At 42.1% G+C, this 21,257-nt stretch overlaps 2 protein-coding genes across 2 annotated transcripts; one reads left to right on the plus strand and one right to left on the minus strand.

The window, feature by feature from the left end:
* Window positions 1-424: 424 nt before the first annotated feature.
* rpl36 (ribosomal protein L36) lies at window positions 425-4,358 on the minus strand. Its single transcript, XM_080726468.1, has 4 exons — window positions 4,326-4,358; window positions 2,199-2,293; window positions 1,750-1,884; window positions 425-577 (listed from the first exon to the last, which is right to left on the minus strand). Exons 2-4 carry the CDS (start codon window positions 2,289-2,291, stop codon window positions 488-490), a joined length of 318 nt encoding a protein of 105 aa, XP_080582594.1. The 5' UTR covers window positions 2,292-2,293; window positions 4,326-4,358; the 3' UTR covers window positions 425-487.
* Window positions 4,359-7,442: 3,084 nt separating this feature from the next.
* lmnb2 (lamin B2) lies at window positions 7,443-20,250 on the plus strand (the record flags this gene model as incomplete). Its single annotated transcript, XM_080727704.1, has 13 exons — window positions 7,443-7,816; window positions 11,199-11,335; window positions 14,372-14,528; window positions 14,682-14,807; window positions 14,939-15,037; window positions 16,349-16,420; window positions 16,509-16,634; window positions 16,805-17,025; window positions 17,323-17,563; window positions 17,863-17,970; window positions 18,461-18,580; window positions 19,680-19,769; window positions 20,212-20,250. The coding sequence occupies exons 1-13, from the start codon at window positions 7,601-7,603 to the stop codon at window positions 20,248-20,250; spliced, it is 1,752 nt and encodes a 583-aa protein (XP_080583830.1). The 5' UTR covers window positions 7,443-7,600.
* Window positions 20,251-21,257: the final 1,007 nt, after the last annotated feature.

Consider the following 21,257-nt stretch of genomic DNA (forward strand, 5'->3'; position numbering starts at 1 on the left):
TTATACATTTTGGAGCAGTTTGAACAGGTAATATTTTACCAAAGTTTCAAATAAGCCTAAACATATACATAAGCATTTGTTAGCTAGTTTTGAGTTCATACCATGGGTGTTAAAACTGAAAACGTGTGGACCCAAAAGACATACAATGATTCTCCCCAGCAACAATCTCTCTAGTATTGATATTACATGTAGAGTAAGAGTACTAGCCTAGTACATCTCTGTAGATACATTAGATTAGTTTAAAGCCTGATTTATAAAAAGCCGATCAAATATATTGCAAATTTGTATATCAGCAATTTTAGATATGCAATGTGCAGCCATTAACAAGGAATAGGCACAAGTTTCTCTGTGTTACGTTTTAAGTCTGACGATGACCTTCTTTACACCCATAATGGTTAAATAATCATTCACATTACACAAAGTAGACAGTTTGACTTATCAAACAACATTTTAATGAAACATTTTAGTCTTTCAAATCTGAGCCAGATTAATCTTTCTTTGCAGCGGCCTTCCTCATAGCGGCCAGCACGTTGCTCAGCTCTTCCCTCTTTCTCTTGGCGCGGATGTGAGTTCCAATCTGAGGAGGGGAAAAAAAACATTGACAAACATCAATACAGCTGAATATGACCTTAAGTCATTGAAGATTTCCTCAAGTTACTCAACTTAAAGCGTCTCCTGTCCTGCGTCTAATCATTTCTAATAGTTTAGTAGCTCCTTTCGGAACCTATCCCTCCGCTATGTAGCTCCGAGATGAGGTCCCTGGTAACTCATCCCAAATCGGAAAGCTGCGGGGAAGCTCCGCCGTCAGGAACACTTCTTACCTTTTGTATCCAAAAAGTAAAGGTCGGTGTTCTGTCTCTAAGGTGTTTACTTCTTTAGCTTCGAAGAAAATCTAAGCGGGTGTTGGAGTTTAAATCGCTGTTTTTGTGAGCCTGTGGCCAGTTTTTCTCAGTGCAATTTCACAGAAGCAGGAATGCGCATGCGTGACTGGCCATCCATCCATGTACGAGAAATGTTTTGCCACCAGGCGGTCAGGGAGAGAAAACTGGCCACAGGCTGACAAAAACAGCGATTTAAACTATTTATTTCAACACCCCGCTTACATTTTCTTCCATGCAAAAGTAAACACCTGAGAGACGGAATGCCGACCTTTACTGTTTGGATATGTTCACAAAAGGTAAGAAGTGTTCCTGACGGCGGCGTTACTCCGCAAATTTACGATTTGAGATGAGTTATTTACATGAGTTACCAGGAACCTCACCTCGGAGCTACATAGTGGAGGGAGAGGTTCCGAAAGGAGCTAATAGTTTAGTTGTGATAAGGGTCCAACATTTTAAGTTTAAAATAGTACAGTACATTATTTCCATTTAATTAAGAAGCTCCCGTTTCAAATATTTACCATCTTCTTTGGTTACATTAATTTGTGCACAAAAAGTGATTTTGAGACCAGTTTCCAAGAATAATGCCATCAATCAGCAGCTGTATCTTCTTTAGAGTTAGGCATTGTTGGGTTTTAGAATACCAGTGATAAACTGTTCTTTTAAAAACTGTGCTGGTAGTAATGATATTCAAGGTTACCAATCAACCTTCCTTTAGATTGACAAGTGAAGTTCATATCACAATGTGTTGTGCTTGTAGAAATGTGTAAAAGAAAAATGTATATATTTTATCACACATTGCTTTCAATTGTATCCCATGGAACATCAAGGAACAAAATACATGACAGTCAAAGGTTCACAAGACACGTACCCTCTTCTTGATGAACTTGAGGGCTCTCTTGTCCTTTGACACCTTCAGCAACTCCATGGCTCGCCTCTCGTAAGGAGCAAAACCACACACCTCGCGGATCATGTCACGCACAAACTTGCTGTGCTTGGTGAGACGCTGGGGTAAAGGTTAGGAGAGAGTTCTGTTAAAACCCATTTCAAAATATATTGTATGATTCTATTATGATTCTTTTTTAATACCAATGTATGCACAATTCACTTCACTGACATTGGGACTTGCTGCTTACAATGTTGCATTGCTACCTAAAATTATAAATTCATCAGCACCTAACAACTTTGACTAGGACATTGGAGACTCAAAATATAAGTTTTGTGGCCACATAGAGAACCTCAGTTTGTGGATAAGCCATGTGCACTCTTTCCAAAAGCAGGTTAAATCAACAAAATTTCAAACATCTAGTGTCTACTTACACCCCGTCTGCGGCTGTGTTTAGGAGCAGTGACGTTCTTGGTGACCGGGTGGCCTTTGTTAAGGCCTACGGCCATCGGGTAGCGGATAGCCATGTCTGGAGAAGAGAGAGTAGACTTTAGATTAATTAACATGCACCGAATGCCCAGACAAACTATTACCCTCATCTGGGTTACATGCGTATTAAACATCCACCAATTAGCTTAACTTAATACTAGTATGACGCCCTAATGAGACCGGCACAATGACTGTCCATATGTGGGCATTCCCAGATATGGGCTTAATATTGATGACATCAGGGAACTCCATATATGGGCATTAAAGGGACAAGGACAGCCATATATGGATCGTGACATGACACTTATAAACATCTAAGTCCATGAGTAAAAGGATATAGTCCACTTGCCAGAATCTGAACCCTGGCATATTGAGTACAGTAAGGTTTTATGTTAGAAATGTTGAGTATGGGTCCCCAGCATGTAGAAACTACCGGATGCTAACTTGCATATGTTGAGCAATTTTCATAATTCGATTTATTTAGCATAATCCCCCATAATAATGGATAATATGTCAAAAACTGATTGGCCGATTTGAACAATATTAGAGTGGTTTTGGGGGTTATTGAGGATGCTGAATCCATTTTTGACTTTTTCTAAATTCAAAATGGCCGTTTTAAACCGGAAATGGCCATATACCAACTGGAAAATCAACAAAAAAGTATCAAAATCACCCACTTTAAGTTGGTATAAGGCCATTTCCGGTTTAAAACGGCCATTTTGAATTTAGAAAATGGATTCAGCATCCTCAATAACCCCCAAAACCACTCTAATATTGTTCGAATCGGCCAATCAGTTTTTGACATATTATCCATTATTATGGGGGATTATGCTAAATAAATCGAATTATGCAAATTATGAAAATTGCTCAACATATGCAAGTTAGCATCCGGTAGTTTCTACATGCTGGGGACCCATACTCAACATTTCTAACATAAAACCTTACTGTACTCAATATGTCCGGGTTCACAATGGGGCTCTATGGGCTGGCAAGTAGACTAATAGGTGGGCTAATTTGCTAAAAACAAATCTATATTTGTAAAATATTAAGTCAAGTAGGCTTTACATGATTAGTTCATGCTTAAAACATTTGACAACTAAGGTCTAATATTAGCTACAAAACCTGTCCTGGCTGTGTCATTTGAGGGCATAAACAATTAAGCCATTTAATAGACACTTAATCCATAAGAAAACAAGCTGAAAGATATTCATTGGTATCGAATGTAGTCCTATCCTACACTGGCCATGTTGAGGACCAACACAGGTGTTCTGATGAACATTACAGTTAAACACCCGTGTTGGTCCTCCTCAACATGGCCGTGTAGGACTTTTTAAACTCATTGAATAAATAAGTCTGATAATTATGTACCATGCATGTTCACAACATTACACGTTAGCATTGGACAAAATAGCAAATTTACATTGAGGTGCCCAGATGTCCCTACTCCCTAGTGTTCACCTATCCTGTATGCAGTCCATGCATACTGTTACAGTAGTCAGGTTGTGTCTACTATGAATCCAGTATGAAAATTGACGAAGTCCATCAACAAAAGACCACGTACATTTCTTACAGTGCTTTAGCGGTCCACTCTGCTCATTCAGTTTACATAATATAGCAGTTTATTAAATCACGGACTTGACTAGAACTGAACAACTAGGCTTTAAACAAAATAGTAGGCTAGCATTTAGCTAATCACCGGTAGGTTGTACACAGAGCATTGACTGGTTTCGTGTGGAACGAAACAACTTATTTGCAGTCTCTTTAATGCAGTGCTGCTGTAAATACCCAAACTAATAAAAATATATCATTAATATTTGAGTAGTGTCAAGCGTTGCACTCCTGTGTAGTGAGTTTGACAGTCTATGGTAGCGAGTAGCATGAAGGCCAGTCAGGAGCCGCATCTTCGATGCAATATTTATAACCGTATCCTTCTTAGTAGACCCACAATATTTTAAACACGTGTTATTTTATATCAGTAGATCCATGTCGTTTAATTTGGTGGTGTGTAAAATGTTTGATTGCAGTGATTCATGGCAGATTGTGGTTGTTTGATTTCATGTCTTATTTCTTACCTGCTTTCTTTAATGGCGGACAAGCCGGAAGGAATGTTTGGAGGGGAATGCTGGGTAATGAGGGTTTTCAACGTGACGTTGGGATGTCTACAGCACCCTCTGGTGGGTGGGAGGAAGACTTCATTACGAAAACCACAAAAGTTTCAGCCTAGTATACAGTAAAATATGACCCGAAATTAATCCCAGATCCTGAGTTGAGTTCAGTGATGGAAATTGGAAAAAGTACGCAAATGGTTTAGCCTACTTAAGTAAAACAGTATAAATACTGCAATGTAGATTATATACTTTGTAAGTAAAATTCCGGAATTCAAAATGTACTTAAAGTACAAAGTAGAAAGTAGACTAATCATTATGCAGAATAGTGACATTCTGCATAATGATGATTACTTACTTGTAGACTTCTGCTATTTTAAAATATTTGTATACATTTGAAAACTTGTGAAATGGGAGTTTTCAAATGTAGGCCTATATTTGAAAATAGCAGATCTACAAGCGACAGAGTGCGTCGCATCACAAAGTATTGTGAGCTTGTAGATGGGCTGAAGTGGTTAATGTATGTTTTGTAATAATAATCAATCTACAAAGTAGCCTAACTGTAACTAAAGTTCCAACTAAATGTATTGGAGTAAAAGCACAATATTTGGAATGGATCCAAGTTGTAGTGTAAAAGTAGCCTACTCCGGACGAATAACTGGATAGTCGTGGTGTGTATGCAGTGGTCGGGGTGTTTATATTCATAGTTATATAACTATATGTTTTATGAACAGTGGGTTCAAACAAAAGCATAAAGTGTCAGATGAGCCAAGACAGCAGTTGGCTCAGCCTCAGTAGGCCTGCCCTACATCATTCTCAGATCTGATGTATGATGATGTGATTAGGTTAGGCTATTTATATTATGTCAAAGTATTGCAAACATAAGAAGAAGCCACACCATTATCGATGAAAGCATTTTATTTAAAGTTTTACTATGTAACTTTTTTTATAAAACAAATCTTAAAATTCTCCTAACTATTAAATCACAAAAGTTTTAGAAGATCCGCGCCGTGAATTTCAGCCTGTAAAGCCTTCTCTGTATGTAAACTGAGATCCTTGCCGTGGACCGGATCTCGCGCCAAAATTGCGTCATCACACTACCGGCCAATCACAGCGAGGGTTATACAACTGCCGGCCAATCACAGCGCATCTTGAAGTGGGGTCGCTATGGCAGCCATATTTGTTGTCGCCCGTTTGTACCATCCCTTCTCTAGGTAATTTCGCCTACCAGGCAGGGTGAAGGAGTCCGTATCTCTGGAATTACTGAACGCACAGGAACAAGGGACCCCTTAAAAGATAGATCTCAGCGAGGTGGAGGCAGACGCGGGGGTCTGAAGGTACGAAAAACGTCCGAAAGACGCGGACGCGACCGCGGTTTGCTATAGGGCTAATGACCACTAGTTGGGCATCTTACACAGTATGGCTTTAAACTGTAGAATGTAGAATGTCTCTTTGTAGCAAAACAATGTCATTATCACAATAATTGTATTGATTACAAGTTGGGGGACATTTCTGTCAGTGTAGTTTGAGATTATTGTGGGACCAATAATCAAGTTTACAAACGGGATGTAAATCATTATAAAACAATGTTATGCTCTGTGGTATTTATTACTGAAGACAAATCTTTAAACGTTAATATATAACCCCAGGCGTCAGCTGTAATTTGGTGTGGCCAGACTATAGGCTACTACTTTATTAATTCCACATAAACTTTATTTTGCCCCAGCCGGTACTCCTCCCATAGTTTTGGTGGCATGTAGGTCTACTTGGGCCGTATGTCAAATCGACCGGCTTCATTGGGAATTGTGTGCTTGCATTTTGCTAAGAGATACGTTATATCATAATATATACTATTAAACGACGGAATGTCTGTCCAGCATCAAGGCATATGAGGGCCACGAGCGGGGTCGTCTATTGCCCGTATAGCCATCAGAGAGGGGCAAAGGGTGATGTCATAATATCGAGGCACATAGGCCTATAAAGTCTACGAGAGGGGCCTTCATGCCCGTAGAAAATCAGAACAGGCATAAGTCCAAAACTCTTAGGATTGGTGAGCCTCACATGACATTTCAGCCAACCAGACTAAAAAAGGGCCAATTTCCATTACTGGTCAAGTTTCATAATATAGTAGGCCTATAAAACGTGTGCAAACCTCCATCCGTGCTAACGGGTATTTACCGGGTAAGTAATTTATACTAGTAAGACGCCTCAGGGCGACATAAAGGGCGAGGTCGCGCCAATTCTTGGCCATCTGGCCAGTGATGTATAGGCCTATCGGACCAGTTACCATATGGAGATCCATGTACTGTATATAGTACATCCCATTTATGTCCATACATGGAGATCCCTGTCTGAACCAGCCACACAGATATGGGCCATGTCTTGGCCATCTGGCCATGTGATGTATATTATCGATGACATCAGGGATCTTCATATATGGGCATAAAAGGGATTCTGGGGAATAGCCTACCATATATGGACTTTTACATAGGTGATGTCACCTGTGATGTCACAGTGATGTGTCAAGGGAACCAAACCAACCCATCGGTCACAATTCTGACACAATGATCTTATTATGACCATTATCTCCATATATGACCATTAGTGAATTAATGTCCCCATTGACTTGAATGGGGAAAATTCTAATGGTAAGATAGAATTCATTTGCGAGTGTGACTCGCGTCCCCCGTCAAGGCAACCACACTTGCATGAATTTCCCATTTGTCCTCCTCGTCCTCCGTGCCAGCATGGATGGATGATGGGTGGTATAATGCCAGATGTTATACTTGGTTGCGCACCGTGTCGCGCATCAAACATAGCAGATCTACAAATTCCTAAAGCGGCCGCAACGACTCGTTGTAAGCTTGTAGATCTGCTCCTTTCGGGTCGCGCGACACCGATCCGCCACTAAAGTATAAACTCCACCTCCCATGACCACCGCGGGTCCGGAAGTGGTTGCGTCTCCCCTTTTGGCGCGGTCCGCGTGAGCCAGTCGGCCATCTTTGTTCTCGCAGCAGCAGCAGAGCCGCAAGCTTCTCTTTCAAACTGGAACTACGGCCAACACGCTGCGTTTCATTCATTTACACACGACGCTCTGTTGGTAAACAAACTCATTCCAACTAGTTTGCTAACGTCGCACTCGGACCGAGCGGGTTTTTTAGCAGCAGTTCAAAGCCGAGGCTTTCTTTTTTAGCAGAGCGGAGGAGCGACTCTTGGGTTGTTTAAAAAAGAAAAGATCCGTTATGGCGACTGCTACTCCCAGCCGTGAAGCGGGCCGGTCAGCGGCCTCCTCCACCCCGCTGTCCCCCACCCGCATCTCCCGCTTGCAGGAGAAGCAGGAGCTCCAGCACCTCAACGACCGGCTGGCCGTCTACATCGACCGCGTGCGGTCCCTGGAGCTGGAGAACGACCGGCTGATGGTCAAAGTGTCCGAGAAGGAGGAGGTGACCACCAGAGAGGTGAGCTCCGAGCTGAGCCGGGAGCCGCGCTGAAACCGCGGTGCTTCCCAAACACTGGCTCGGGACCCTTCTCTGGGTCGCGGACACATTTTTTAATGGGTTTCCTACATTTTGTTTTTAATCATTTCAAAACATTTTCCAAAAACATTCCCAAAAAAGCAAACATTTATACGATTTTAAAAAATATGCATTAATTTCACTGTATAAATAGAAGAAACCCAATACATTCCACAAATGAGAAACAAATGTGAGCTTAGATCGGCTATTTTCACTGGTTTGGGCCCCGGCCAAACATCTATTTTGGGTCACAAGCTAAAAAGTTTGGGAACCACTGCACTAAAACATCAGTGTTCCCTGTAGTAGCGTTCATCTATCTGTTTGCGATTTGAACTATTAACTTTTCACCAACAGTATATGCATGCACACATATACTATGCACATAAAAGATGGCTTGCAGAATCTGATACTAACCACAACAAAGAAACAACAGTTATCCGTTTTCGAGAGGCTACACAATGCTAACGTTTATATTAGTGTTAATGCTGCAGTGCACGTCTTCACTCTAGTCTAGTCCCAAGCTCTGGTGTTTCCACTGACCACTTGTAATCTGTTAATGCGTTAAATGGATGCTTTAAGACGCACTCGGTGTTAATTGATGACATAATGACTGTTCATTTATATTAACCACTTGAACCCTGGCATCCATGTTCTGGGGGAACATTAGCTCCCAAAAAGCAGATCTACGAGCTCGCGACGCGTTGTGGGCTTGTAGATCGGCTATTTTTGGCTAACAAATCGGCGTAGAGGGGGGGGATCGGTCCAAGTATAGTATCTAAGGTCCGTTTTCGCTATGAATAGATGGTTTTTAAGTGGTTAACGGGAGCCGGTGGATGGATTGAGCGGGAGGTGTCGCTCCGCGCGCCTACCGGCACCACGGCGGACATGTTTGGAAAGCGTTGATCCTCCGTCCACTCCGGAGTGACGGGAGTCGGGAGGGACTCTCCCGCCCGCTCCCTTTCAAACTCATAGGACAGACTGGATGGAGCAGCTCATGCTCATTGTTGTTTGAAATGTGCTAAATGTACGTTGGCCGAGGCATATTTGTGGGGTTGAGTAATTGATCGTTGTGGTTTACCGATTTATCGTTTTAATAAAAATCCGGATGCTATCAAAACCAATGCTGCACATAAAGCGACCGTGTTTGTATAATTATGTTTTTCTTTTTATCGTGGATTTAAGAATGGAAGGATCATGTTTTAAAATGAGGGTTTAGTCCGTTTAGTGTTTTATTTTGTTGTGATATCCAGACATTCTGGATAACCGGCTTACTTTTGCCTCAGTATTGGGCGTGGACTGACCTCAGTCCTCACTATCATCTGTAAAAGATTGAAAACTCAGGGGCTTGGCTGTCAGACAGGTTTACATGGGCTGGTCTGTCCTTTCATTCAGAAATGCTTCATTCAGTAAAGTTTATGAAACCCATTAAGAAGTATCTTTTATGATACTAGAGGCTAATTGATTGATTGAAAACGTTATTATAAGTTTGCATAGGAAAGGACTGTGTATGTGTACCTGTTTCATGACAGGTACACGGTCAACTAAAAGGATAAACCCAAAAAAGCCTATGGCTTGTTTTTACTCATATAACATTGAATGGCGGAACACTACTATATCATATAAAAAAAGTTGTAAAACACAATGCAAAATGGTATTTACAATTGAAAGGTCAGGGGTAGGTAAGGATATTAGGATAGGCCTTGTTTTCTTTTACCAAATATAACACAGTGCTATGCAGAAGATATAAACAAAACCATTGTAAAACACAATGCTAAGAACCTGTGACGGCAATGTCAGCATTTGAGTAACTTTTCTGCCACAGGCAAGGAACAGCTGCATACTCTTCTCTGAAACTCACTGGCAGCTGAGAGGTTGAAGGGGGAGGTTAGGTTAATGGTCATCCAGGTCATTCTCTTTGACTCCTGACTGAAACGGGGTAAAAAAGTATGCTGGGGGCATGACACTGACCAAAAGTAGACATTGACACGCCTGTCAAGGCCTAATAGTGTGATTACCGGGTGTTTTAAAATGGTTGTAAATGTTCCGTGTCAGCCATTTAACCTCCCAGAGTCATACAACAGCATTCTAACATTGTTTTGAAGTAGAGGTGAGGTGCTAAGTATTGTGGAAAATGAGCCAAGCTCTACCTTTAGCACTAGAGCTTTAGAATGCTGCCTGTTCCTAATATATAACCCTCTCCTGCCCATCTGTATTTTTCTCCCCTCTGGTAGATAGTCTCCTCCTCTGTACATTCCTCACTACTTTTTTCTACGTTCACATTCCTCACCGCCCTCTTTTTCTCTCTCTTTCCTCGCCTCCCCCTCTTTCCATATCACTGCTTTAAAGTCTTTCTTCCCGCTCTTTTGCACTCACTTCCACACTTGCTTCTCTTCCCATCCAGCTGTTCCATGTCAGTATGTTGTTGTAGACTTACTAGCTGTAGCGGGAACCTCCCTCCCAGCAAACTTCCAACTCCTCCACTCCCTGTTTTTGTCCCCTTCTCATCTCTGTTGTATCAATAGTGGTGTTGTCCACATGCTATACAGATGGGCGGAGCATGGGGCCTCCATTCAAATTTTAAATCTGACTTTTGACTTGCAGTTGGTTCGACAGTTGAAGTTTATTGTTTGCCTTGAGGTGAAGCGCGCTTTTCTATCTTTCAACAAAAAATAAATACAATAATATGCATTTTGTCAGTGGCAAAGGTTGGGCTGGTGTTGGTAAAGAGAACAAACTATTTAACTTATTCCCTTTCATTTTAAAAATGAACGAATAGTGCTGAAATATTCAATGCAACAAATCCAGGCTGCATTTACGTTTGACTGATAGGGCTGATTTTATTATTTTTTCAAACTGATTTATTGTCTGTATATCTAACACTACAGATATGAAATGTAAACGTTACTAAATAAACATTCCTCCCTCCACTGCCTGTAACTTGCCCTCCATTGGATTGGGCATAACTTGATATTAGCTTTTTGTAAGTTGTGTGACATCTCAGGTTGAATATAATGGCCTCCGTTTTCTGTGATTGGAAATCATACCGCCAATTCTATTCAACACTATGGAGGGAATTACTTTACCCAATTACGGATTGGAAAAATGTGTGACTGCACAAGTCACAATTATTATAGACTTATGAATTCAGGTAAAAGGTAACATTTGTTATCAAAGAAAGGACCACTTTATTTTAGCCGATATCTGTGCCAGAAAGTGTGAAGAATGATCTGCTATATGCTTAAAATTCCGATATACTTTCGGTGGATTCAAAAGTGTTCTTTTTATGTAATAAACTCTCTCTCTATTTGTTTCTCCCTCTGTGTAGGTGACAGGTCTGAAGGCTCTATATGAGGCAGAGCTTGCGGATGCTCGGCGTGTTTTGGATGAGACGGCTAAAGAGAGGGCCAGATTGCAGATCGATCTAGGCAAGGCTCAGTCTGAACTGGATGAAACTACACGCAGGTAATGTTCCATGCTAAACACAGTAAAGGTACCTACCTGTAGTTCTACAAACTAGATCGGATGTGTCTTTGGCCTGAGGGTGATGTAATTACTATGTGAAAAAGGAATGTGTTATGTTTTCCATTGTGTTCGTAAAGTGTAGGCTATATCTCTATAGGTCAAATATGGATTTGCAGGCACTTGCCTGTCGGGCAAGTACAGGTCATTATCTACTTGCCCAAAGGTCATGCCCACTTGCCCGAAAAGTAAATTGCCCATTAGAAAATGACAAGTAAAAATGTAATTGCCGTTCAATTTTACACTTTAAAAATGTCATACCTCAACCTTTATCCAAATACCTACATAGTTATGATTGAATATGACTTCACATATCACACCTATTTTATATTTTTACAGTGAACAGTGAAAACAGCATATTATAGGTAAACAGTGCTTTTACTTTACATTCCAAAGACCAGAAGACAGAGCGCTTTGGCCGCGTTCAGGTGTTTAGACGTATATATCGTGCTGTGTTATTGCGTTCCCTTTCAAACTAGCACTTGCCCGGTCGGGCAACCTGAAAGCAAACTCCACCTGCCTGAAAGTTTTATTTACCTGCCGGGGGCAAGTGGGCAAGCCTTAGTGTCAAGGCCTGCAGTATGCCTGTTACTGACATACAGTTGCAGCAGGTAGTATCCACACATTCATTTAATGTTTTGTCAACAAGTTTGTCGTTGTATCTCACCCTATGTGACCAAAACAGTGTGAATGAATGGTGATGGCAGATTCCAGGAATACCTCTGCATTAAGATCAGTTAAAATGAGTTAAGTCGTGTAAACCATTGTGTTTGAGCTATTAGCCTCAGGCGCAAAAGCTTGTAAAAGTCAACAATCCAGGTTGGTTTTAGCTTGAGGCTAGTATAGGAACCTGTTGAGGCTGGAATGCATGGTATTTGGATAAGGTATGTGTAGTAAAGGGAGGTGCATCGAAAAACGAACTACCTTTTGCAGCCTGCCTTATAGTACCGGTATTTGCTTTCAAAAGGTTTTTGTGTAATATAGCTTTCGCTGTTCACACATCTACTTTAATAAAACACATGATTTCTTCAATTTAGGATGGATTTGGATGGCTTTACAAAAAATAAAAAAAGGCTTCTGAATAGGGGGGGGGGGGGGGGGGCATTGTTTGTTCTAGTCTTTTTGCTTATAAAGACAACTTGGCAGGCCCTGAATTTCAGTAGAACTTGGCTTTGCACATTAATGAATTGATTACCAGAAATATCACACCGTAATGAGGGAGATTACCGCACACCATTAAAGTGACGATTAGATAATCAGTCAACGTGTGTCGTGAATGCAGGCGGACTGGCTAGAGCTGTATAGATGGACCATCGGTCTACCATGTGCTCTCTTTACAGAGCATCTGCCTCTACAAGGCAAGCCCCCGTCCCCTTCCGCTGGCCATGTTTATTTATACCCCGTCGTAAGACAGTGTCGCGCACCAAAGATGGCTGATCTACAAGCTCACCATGTGTCATTACCTCACTCTATTAGTTAAATGTTTTTTCTACATGATTGTTTTTGACCCATCAAGGAACATTTAGGATTACAGCTTAGATATACTGCATAATGCAAAATATCACGTAGGTTCATCTGTTGATCTGCATGTGTGTCTTATTCAATGGATTTACTGGTATTTGTTGGCTTCAAGTGCAAGCAAGACAAGGCACTCAACTAATTATTCCCAACTTCATGTGAGAAAACCAGTTGATATAATCCAGACAGAAGAACAGATTAAGTCTGTGGTTAAACTTTGAATCACAGCTTCATTGTATAACCTTTGAATCACAGCTTCGTCTTATAAAGGCTACAGAGAACATGACATCAGACCTGGGAACACTAATTAATGAAATAGTTGCTGAATCTGGAGAGTTATTTAAGCTTAAGGAAGTGTCTGTGACTTGGAGCCTGGTCTTTAAGCCTATTATGGAGAGGGGCTGTGAGGAAAGGAGGGGGATGGGAGAGGAAAGAACATAGTTATGGGGGAAGGGGACATGGGCTGTGTGGTTAGATATGGAACTTTGGTGGGAAGAGAAGGCATTGCTGGATGATACTCAAGAAATAACAATTTCTTTGATATATGTATCGTAGTGATAATGTGGACATGACTGCAATTCGCATTTTGAAGGAATTTAACAAGTGCATAAAAGTTAGAATTTCTCCAGTACGTAACTTTATTTTTAATACATTATTTTAAGCTCAGCAGACAGATCAAATTATTATCGGTGTCTTGTTTAACATTTTATTTGAGAGGTTGCTAAGTAGCCTTTCTCTACCAGGAAGTTGGGAATAGTTATGAGACATGAAATGTCCTGACTTTATTGAAACTTTAGTAGAAAGAATCCTACAAAAAAGTTTTAGTTTTTACCATGTGCCATTTTTACCATCTTGCTAGCTGCTACTTCCTGCCCACAGCCAAGGAAGGTTAGGCAGGAACAGACAACACCCGGAATTTGGCACACCATGGGACGCCGCCATGACACTTTTGGGTGGCGGAAGTGACGAAGTGCTCATAGACGCTAATGTTATTTTGGGTGGCCACCGGACGTGGCCACCCGCCACCCATGGAGCCTAGATGACGTTGGTGACTGTTCTTGCTGAGACCTTCTTTGCCCACAGCCTGGTACTCCATAAAACTAAACCAGACCCAACTGATCGAAGTTCCTTGTGGCAATAAGATAAGATTTTACAGGAACCTTGCTTTATGTACCAGGATTCTTGACCTTGTTTTATCACCATAAGGTTCTCTGGAGGGACGAATAAGGGTACAAAGCACTCACAAATATATAACTTAAGCTGATTAAGTGCACAGCCGTAGTCTCTGGCAAACACGTTCCTTTATCATTCTGTCAAATAAGGTAGTGCCATTTTCAACCACAAATGTAATTTCGCAATGGAAAGTTTCACTTTTGAAATACATGGATTGTCAAAACCTTCACTCTTGGTTCAACCCTCTCTCTCCCTAAATTAATCATTCCTCCGCCATCCCTTCTACAGTCTAAAGAAAAAGGATGGTGACCTGTCGGCATCAATGTCCCGGGCCAGTGCTCTGGAAAGTCAGCTGAATCAGAGTGAAGCAGCTCTGTCTACAGCGCTGAGCCAGAATGCTGCTCTGGCTGCTGAACTTGCGGACCTCAAGAGTCTGCTGGCCAAGGTATGGATATGTCAATTTAACAAGTATTCCTAAATTCTAAACTTGACTATTATATAGCGTTAATGATTGAACATGTATTCACCATGGACATTGAGGGTTGTGTATGTCCTGCTATTGATAAGGGTACATCTATGTCTTGTTAACCATCCCTAGGCGGAGGACGGCCATGCCGTTGCTAAGCGCCAGTTGGAGACGGAGACTCTGATGCGTGTTGACCTGGAGAACCGCTGTCAGTCACTGAGCGAGGACCTAGAGTTCAGAAAGAGCATGTTTGAAGAGGTGCGTTTATGCATGCACATGTGTCATGTTGATACACAATATATATGTTCTTCTGTCGTAGTGCTACAATATTAACATGTAACTTTCCCTCTTATGTATTTCTGTCTTGCCTGTGCTTTATTGCTGTATAGGAAGTGCGAGGGTCTCGTCGTAGACAGGAGCAGAGGATTGTGGAGGTGGACTCTGGAGTAAGACAGGACTACGAATTCAAACTGTCACAGGCTTTACAGGTATAGTGGCCACCATCACTATCTCCATGCCTGCTAAGCTATGTAGGGAGATACATCTATACATCTGACCAGATCTTAATGGTATTCACAAATTTCACTTTATGTTTTGACAGATAAAACAGTAACTCTGGTGCAATCGAGGCGATATGTTGTAAACTTCCCTTTTTTCTTGACATAATGTACCAACCCGATCTTTTGACACAGACAGTCTTAACAGTCTCTTCTGGATTCAATTCATGTCCAAGAATAGATGGCCACAGTGGCAGACTTGAATGAATAACTGGACTGAAATCTGAGTAAGGGACGTGAATGCGCAATGCAATCAACGCTACAAATCTGCAATAGCACCGGGGCAGCTTGCAAGTACTCCCCTGCACCGTTGCTGTAGATAAGATTGTGCACTTACTGCAGGTTTAAAAAAAGACAGAGCCACATACAAACTATAGCGATACCTGTAAATAGACCTCAGTGTTAAGGTGGGACATCAGTGTTAACTTAGGACATAAGGAACGTCAAGCCATGTAATCTTGTAAAATCTGATTCTCAACGTTGAGAGACTAGAAGTAGAAGTATTATTTTCATAGTAACTACTAGTACGAACTGTTGAGTTTTATAAGTTCTGAGAACTCATAAATTGTGCCGTGGTTTTTGAGCGGTGGTAAACCGCTGCATAGAGTGGCTGTGCGTGTGTCTGTAGCCTTTTTCCTCAGCGTTTTGCCATAGCAAAACGTGTGTGTGTAGCATCAGTGATGTCATCATCATGTGTCTGTAGCCTTTTTCCTCAGCGTTTTGCCATAGCATGTGTAGCATCAGTGATGTCATCATCATGTGTCTGTAGCCTTTTTCCTCAGCGTTTTGCCATAGCAAAATGTGTGTGTGTAGCATCACAGATATAAAAAGCTAGATACCTCCCCCGCCGCTGCAGTTCATTAGCGCGACTGGTCAAACACCTCTGGCGGAAGTGCATAAATGTGGAACTGCGGAAGGCACTCTGCCCCCTCCAATGGGAAAGAGGGAGTCCTGCCAGTCCTGCATCTGATTGGACTACCGAGCTTCCCATTCTGTGACGCACAAGGAAGCCTCCTTCAGAATTCCCAAGAGCCCCGCCTCAGAATTCTGGAGGCTTGCGTAGAGTTGTTGGGAGGCTTGCCAGCGGTCTTGGACCAGCACCCCCCAGCCGGAAGAGGCGTCTACCTTTCTATGTCTGTGTGTAGCATAGCCTGTACATCCTAGACTCAAATCCTAGTCTGAAGACATTGTGCTAGCACGACCACCGCTCATTTCACATTGGGTGTGATTTTTTTCTTTCAGGACCTGAGGAGACAGCACGATGACCAGGTGTCCCTGTACAAGGGAGAGCTGGAAAGTACCTACCAATCCAAGGTGGGAGATCCTGGATTTTTCTACCTTGTCGTCTTTTCTTTCCAGCTCTTACCTATTCTTACCTATTCTCTGTTTTTCTTTCCTTTAGCTGGAAAATGCCAATCTTTCCTCAGAAATGAATGACAAGGCAATGAGCACTGCCAGGGAGGAGCTGCAGGAGGCTCGTATGAGGATAGAGTCTCTGGCATACCAGCTCAGTGCCCTGCAGAAACAGGTACGATGCATGAAGCAATTATATGACGTTATAACTAAAGGAGGGGTTAATTTAGAGATTTGAGCAATGAAACGACTTGTCTCACTAAGGGTATCCCTTTAACACCCTTATCCCATCAACATCTCCTGCGTTTTGTGTTCCTGATCACATTTCTTATGATTGTGTGTTAGGCTTCGGCCTCAGAGGACCGTGCCCGAGAGCTGGAGGACATGCTGTCATCAGAGAGAGACAAGCACCGCAGAGCCCTTGAAATGAAAGAACACGAGATGAACGAAATGAGAGACAGGATGAACTCCCAGCTAAATGAGTACCAGGAGCTGCTAGATGTTAAGCTAGCCTTGGACATGGAGATCAATGCGTACAGGAAACTGCTGGAGGGAGAAGAGCATAGGTATGTCTATTACAAACACACACAAAATATAGAGTTTGACATATAAAGGCTTAAAACAGAACATATGGGATGCATACATTATACATTCTATCAAACAATCATTGTCTGGACAGATTCATCATGCTCACTTAGTGAGAGTAGATACAGAGATAAACACGCCATGTACAGTGTGTTCTGTAAAATACACTATGTACTGTAATCACGTTAATTGGCATGATTTAAATGGCTGAGGCTCACAGTTTAAGAATATCCTGTGTTAGTTATTATTAATATGGTGTTCAATCTGTTTCTCTCCAGACTGAAGCTGTCACCCAGCCCTCCATCCAGCCGTGTGACCGTGACCAGGATGACGGGCTCCTCTTCCTCACGCTCGTCCAAGAGGAAGAGAGTGGAGGTGGAGACAGAGGAGGGCGGGGTAGTGCAAGAGGGAGAGGGCCAGCTGCTCGTGTCAGAGGAGGCAACTGCTAGCGGAGCCGTGACGATCAACCCCACTGATATGGATGGAAATGCTGTGGCTCTTGCTAATGATACTGACCAGGTAATTAATGTAGTTTCAAGAGTACTATTGCTCCGTGGAATGTTGTTTAGGACACTGCCAATATGAGTAATACACAAATCTGGAAGTTGGTGGAAGACATGAATATCAGTGCATATGCCTTTTAAAGATGCCACACTAATCAGCAAAATAAATTACCTGAACAGCCCTGTAGAAAAGTGTGGACTTATTACATGAATACACCAACATGACTACACTAATTATGCATTTTTGGAATGTTAATTATTTACACTGGAAGAGACCTTTTGTTTCTCAGCCAATAAACGATTGTGTATTTGCAGGACCAACCTCTTGGTAGCTGGCGGTTGACAAGGCAGGTCGATGGAGAAGAAGAGATTGTCTACAAGTTTTCTCCAAAGTTTGTCCTCAAGGCTGGGCAGTCTGTTACGGTAAGAACAGGACTATCAATGAAAAAATGAAATGGGCCACTCACCATGGAATAAAACAATGGATTAATTGATTGACGGACATTTCATACACTCCTTCCTCCCAGATTCTCCATCTTTTATCTAAAACATTTTATTAAAATATGCCTTAATTCTACACTACTCTCTAATATTTGATTGTGTCCAGTGTAACCAACCCATTGACCGCGATCGACACGCCACTCTTATATACACAACATAAATGTATTTGTGTATGGAAGACGACGATGTTTCCACGTCCTCAGCAGTTGGCAACTGGCCTAATTCTTACAGACACTGAATGCTGGATTAGGATCATCAACATTTTTACCCCCAGGAAAAGATTAACTTACACATTTGTGATAAGAATACATTTAGATTTCATGGTTTCTGATCATACCTGATCCAACCAAACTAGATTTACTGCTTGCAACTTGGTCTAACTGAAGCCTAATGTACATGTTAATGTTTATAGGTGTGGTCTGCTGATGCTGGCATGGCCCACAGCCCCCCCTCTGACCTGCTGTGGAAGAGTCAGGCTTCCTGGGGCACAGGAAGTGAAATCATTACCACCCTGGTGAATGCTGATGGAGAGGTATTGACATTTTAATAATTATTTTTCCTTGATTTATTTATACTACTAGTTTGAATGGATAGAGCAGTTAGAGTCAAGAATTTGGGCATTTAGCTGACCCTCTCATCCAGAGCGACTTTTCATGTGCGAGATCGTAATAGCTTGAACTGGTATATCGTTAGCTGTGAAGCAACCATGGTCAACAATTTAGCCCTATGTCCCTGGGGACTGCTCATGACTCCGACCTGTCCATTGGCAGGTTAGCTACTCGCCAGTGTCGGGCAGGTTAGCTACTCGCCAGTGTCGGGCAGGTTAGCTACTCACCAGCGTCGGCAGGTTAGCTACTCACCAGTGTCTGTAGGTTAGCTACTCACCAGTGTCGGCAGGTTAGCTACTCACCAGTGTCTGTAGGTTAGCTACTCGCCAGTGTCGGGCAGGTTAGCTACTCACCAGCGTCGGCAGGTTAGCTACTCACCAGCGTCTGTAGGTTAGCTACTCACCAGTGTCGGGCAGGTTGGCTACTCACCAGTGTCGGTAGGTTAGCTACTCACCAGTGTCGGGCAGGTTATCTACTCACCAGTGTCGGGCAGGTTATCTACTCACCAGTGTCGGGCAGGTTAGCTACTCACCAGTGTCGGGCAGGTTGGCTACTCACCAGTGTCGGGCAGGTTAGCTACTCACCAGTGTCGGGCAGGTTATCTACTCACCAGTGTCGGGCAGGTTAGCTACTCACCAGTGTCGGGCAGGTTAGCTACTCACCAGTGTAGGCAGGTTAGCTACTCACCAGTGTCGGTAGGTTAGCTACTCACCAGTGTCGGTAGGTTAGCTACTCACCAGCGTCGGCAGGTTAGCTACTCACCAGCGTCGGCAGGTTAGCTACTCACCAGCGTCGGCAGGTTAGCTACTCACCAGCGTCGGCAGGTTAGCTACTCACCAGCATTAGTTTTACTGAGGTTAGGTTTAGGCATAGTTTTACTGAGGTTAAGGTTAGGTTTAGGTGGTCGGACCAAAGGGAGGTCGGAGTCATGACATGTTACCACGCCCCTTGGTTCTGTAATCTGGTTCAGACTCTTAAAGGTCTTACGTGATTTGTTTGTCCCTGCTCTGTTTGTGTGTACAGGAGGTGGCCAGAAGGACCGTCAGCAAGTCTCAGATGGAGATGGAAAATGGAGAAGATGAAGAGGAGGAGGAGGAGGAGGTGGTGGTACGGGTAAGTCCTAACCTTAAAATCTTTGAATAATTCACAAACTTCTGCTCATCCTTGAGACGCCAGATGGAAACGGTTGAATATGGCTATGTTCTTGGGCCTTGTATTTAGATTGGGGTTGGATCATTTACTTGTCCAATGGTCAAAAAGTCCAAATTAACTGTGTTCACTCTGTCCTACCTTTTACTTGAAAACTGAGAAATTATAAAAAGGTTGACCACATTGAGCGCAAAATGTCCACCTATAAAAGGTGCTGATTATTACTGGGGAGTGGTTGTTGATTTTTGGGGAGGAAGGGGTCAACACTGTTGAACTAGCTCATTATAAAAACTCTACAAAGCACTTCTAAGATAACCTCAGCAATAGAATTGATGGATAAAGAGAGCTTTTTAGTTGGAATATTTGTTAACATTTATTTTCTCTCTCTGTCCAATGAACCATCCAGGGAAGAAAGACTGCGTCCAGAGAGTGTGCCATCATGTGAAGCCCCACAACAGTCACTGGTTGTTTTTAACTTCCACTTTGTTTTCTAGAGCCACTCAGATATTTTTCTATTTGTCCTGTTGTTGCTTGTCGTTTTGCGGTCTTTTCATAGTTCAAGATGACAAAAGGACTTTTTGGCCATGTTTCTAATGGACTCCGTTTCTACTGCTATACTCAACTCTGGATCCGCTTTTAATAAGAATAAAACTAGCTGTAGATAAAAGGTGATGTAGTGATAATCTTTACTTTACACAGAAGATTATGACTCGACTACAAAACATTTTTGAGGAAAACAGTCCACTACAGGGGAATATCTGCATTGACAGTAATAGAATTTTATACTACCAGACATCACTGCTTCATTTTACGCCTTTTTATTTTATGTCTCTTTATAGTAAGTATTTGTTTTAATTATTTTGGGGAATGCTAAATGGTGCATTTCAATGCAACAAATATAGCAAATCTATTGACTAATAGAAAATTCTGTATGTGCTTCCCAGATAATGGACCTCGAACATATTGCTGATTTTTATTATTTTACAATGTCATGAATTCAATGTTTTGACTGTCCATTATGGTGACAGATGGTGACAACAGGCTCTCCTGTAGCACTGAAAACTAGTTTCTAGTCATTTTTTGTTGCTGAATCTTGGCAATGGCCTGCCAATAAATCTTTGATATGAGACCTGTTGTCACCATCCTCCCTTGTACATAAAGATACCCTCAACTCGGTCCTAATCCTCTTTTCTCTCCTCCTTCCTTCCCTTGTTCCTTCCTCTTTCCTATATTCCCTAAAAGTTTCCTGTTCTCCTGAATCCCATGTCTCCTCAAAGATAGCTAAAGCTAATCTAAAAGATAGCTTTTAGATTTGTTTCTAAAAGCTAGTTTTAAGATTAACTCTCAGTTGTCCTAAAATCTTGCCACTTTGTCTCCTTTAAAAAAAACGGAAGGAATTGAAGACACCCCTCCCAAACACCAGACTATGTTTGGGAGGGGTTAATGGGATCA

This window comes from Nannobrachium achirus, assembly GCF_963921795.1.
Source record: "Nannobrachium achirus genome assembly, chromosome: 1".
In the NCBI taxonomy this organism is placed as follows: Eukaryota; Metazoa; Chordata; class Actinopteri; order Myctophiformes; family Myctophidae; genus Nannobrachium; species Nannobrachium achirus.

Excerpts from the sequence above, each read along its gene's own strand:
- rpl36 (XM_080726468.1), bottom strand. The coding sequence starts at position 2,291 with ATGGCTATCCGCTACCCGATGGCCGTAGGCCTTAACAAAGGCCACCCG. Across the intron at positions 1,885-2,198 it reads AACACAGCCGCAGACGGGGT|CGTCTCACCAAGCACAGCAA; the intron begins GTAAGTAGACAC and ends CCTTTACCCCAG. Across the intron at positions 578-1,749 it reads TCAAGTTCATCAAGAAGAGG|ATTGGAACTCACATCCGCGC; the intron begins GTACGTGTCTTG and ends TCCCCTCCTCAG.